This window comes from Anneissia japonica, unplaced genomic scaffold (assembly GCF_011630105.1).
Source record: "Anneissia japonica isolate Jap-2015-1 unplaced genomic scaffold, ASM1163010v1 scaffold42767_len2136_cov144, whole genome shotgun sequence".
NCBI classification, from domain to species: Eukaryota; Metazoa; Echinodermata; class Crinoidea; order Comatulida; family Comatulidae; genus Anneissia; species Anneissia japonica.
In genome coordinates this window covers 1-1,530 of record NW_022722628.1, presented here as the reverse complement: position 1 = coordinate 1,530, position 1,530 = coordinate 1, and the positions used below count along the sequence as shown (strand labels likewise).

General features: G+C 32.4%; 1 protein-coding gene across 1 annotated transcript; it reads left to right on the top strand.

Moving 5' to 3' along the window:
- Positions 1–216: 216 nt before the first annotated feature.
- On the top strand, positions 217–1,524 carry LOC117111975 (mitogen-activated protein kinase kinase kinase kinase 4-like; the record flags this gene model as incomplete). The annotated part of the gene is made up of 4 exons (XM_033255028.1): positions 217–292; positions 467–633; positions 926–1,010; positions 1,519–1,524. Coding segments are annotated over exons 1-4 (329 nt in total), but the record flags the coding sequence as incomplete, so codon positions are not given.
- Between the last annotated feature and the right edge of the window lie 6 nt (positions 1,525–1,530).

Genomic DNA, 1,530 nt, shown 5'->3' with positions numbered 1-1,530 from the left:
GCACTATGTTGAATTTTAAAGCTGAAAACGATGTTTGAAAGAGAAGTAAAATTTGTCGCATGCACATGTGTGAAGACTTTGAAGAAGCCCGTTAGAGGGCCTCCTTCACTTGAGAATTACATAGTACTGTATAGTATGGTGTGTTGTGTTGTATGCATGGTAATAACAGGTACAATTCGAGCGGGGTTTTTTTTTTTTTTTTTTTTTTAGCTTTGTGTGACATGCATCCGATGAGGGCGCTGTTCCTTATTCCTAGAAATCCATCACCGAAACTCAAAAGCCCTAAGAAATGGTAAGCAATGATTTTTTAGTGTATTGTGAATATCCTCTATTATTGTTGGTGGCTTGTTTGTTTGTATTTAGTAGCTCTACAGGTCATTCGGTTTCATGGTGGAAGTATGATGAGGTCCAAATTGTAAATATTTATTTTGACTTTTTTTTTCTTCAATTTCTTTTAAAATTACAGGAGCAAGAAATTCCAGAACTTTATTGAGAAATGCTTGATAAAAAATTACCATGATCGACCTAACACAACACAACTTCTGAAACATCCATTCATCAAGGACATGCCGAACGAACGCCAAACAAGGATACAACTTAAGGATCATATTGATAGGACAAAAAAGAAACGAAGTAAGCAAACCAACCTAAAATCCTAATTTAAATAAGTTAATGTGAACCTGGGTAAAGACATTTTCCTGTCAGTGAAAGATTTTGTGTATTGTGTATGAACAAGCAATGTATAAAAACCTAGATTAGTTTAATTGGTATTTTTGTTGTTTTTGATATTTTTATTATAATGATGTTTTTGTTTAATTAGAGTGTTTGATATTTTCTTCATATTTTTTATTTTTATCTTTTTTGTTTAATTTTGTTAGGTAAACTCTATTTTATAAAAAATATATCATTATTATATTAATTTTAGTTGAGGATTCTACAACAGATCATGAAGGTTATTTAAGTCAGGAGAGTGATGAAGATGAAGCGATACAAGATGAAGGGGAACCAAGGTATGGCCAGTATTTATCATTAGTTGTTGCCCAAGCAATGAGTAACAGAAATTAGAGTCTTTCGGTCAGTCATCTACACTCTTTGTTACTATAGGCCAGAGACTAGAAATGGGTTTGTCGGCCGACGGTCTCACACAATGCAGTGTGTGTGCTTGCCTAAAGTTTCATATCAAGACTTAAAGAGCATTGCTTCCATGATTGATTGACCCCATGTCAATCAATCAATCAATCAATCAATTGCTCTCAGAAAATGAATTAAACAGTTATGGCATCTTGCTATTGAGATCCCTGTTCCAATTTGTGCATACACATGAATGCTTTGTGACCGCCAATTGAAAACACTTGTTTTAAACAGTATGTTAATATTTCCTTTGGAGAATGATGTTATTAATGTTCATAGATTAAATTACACTGTAAGAGAAAAATACAAAAATCATCTTTGTTGAACATATTAATTTAAATTTTAAATAAATACAGAGAAGACTAACAATCATTTTTACACCTTTAGTTCTATGCTACC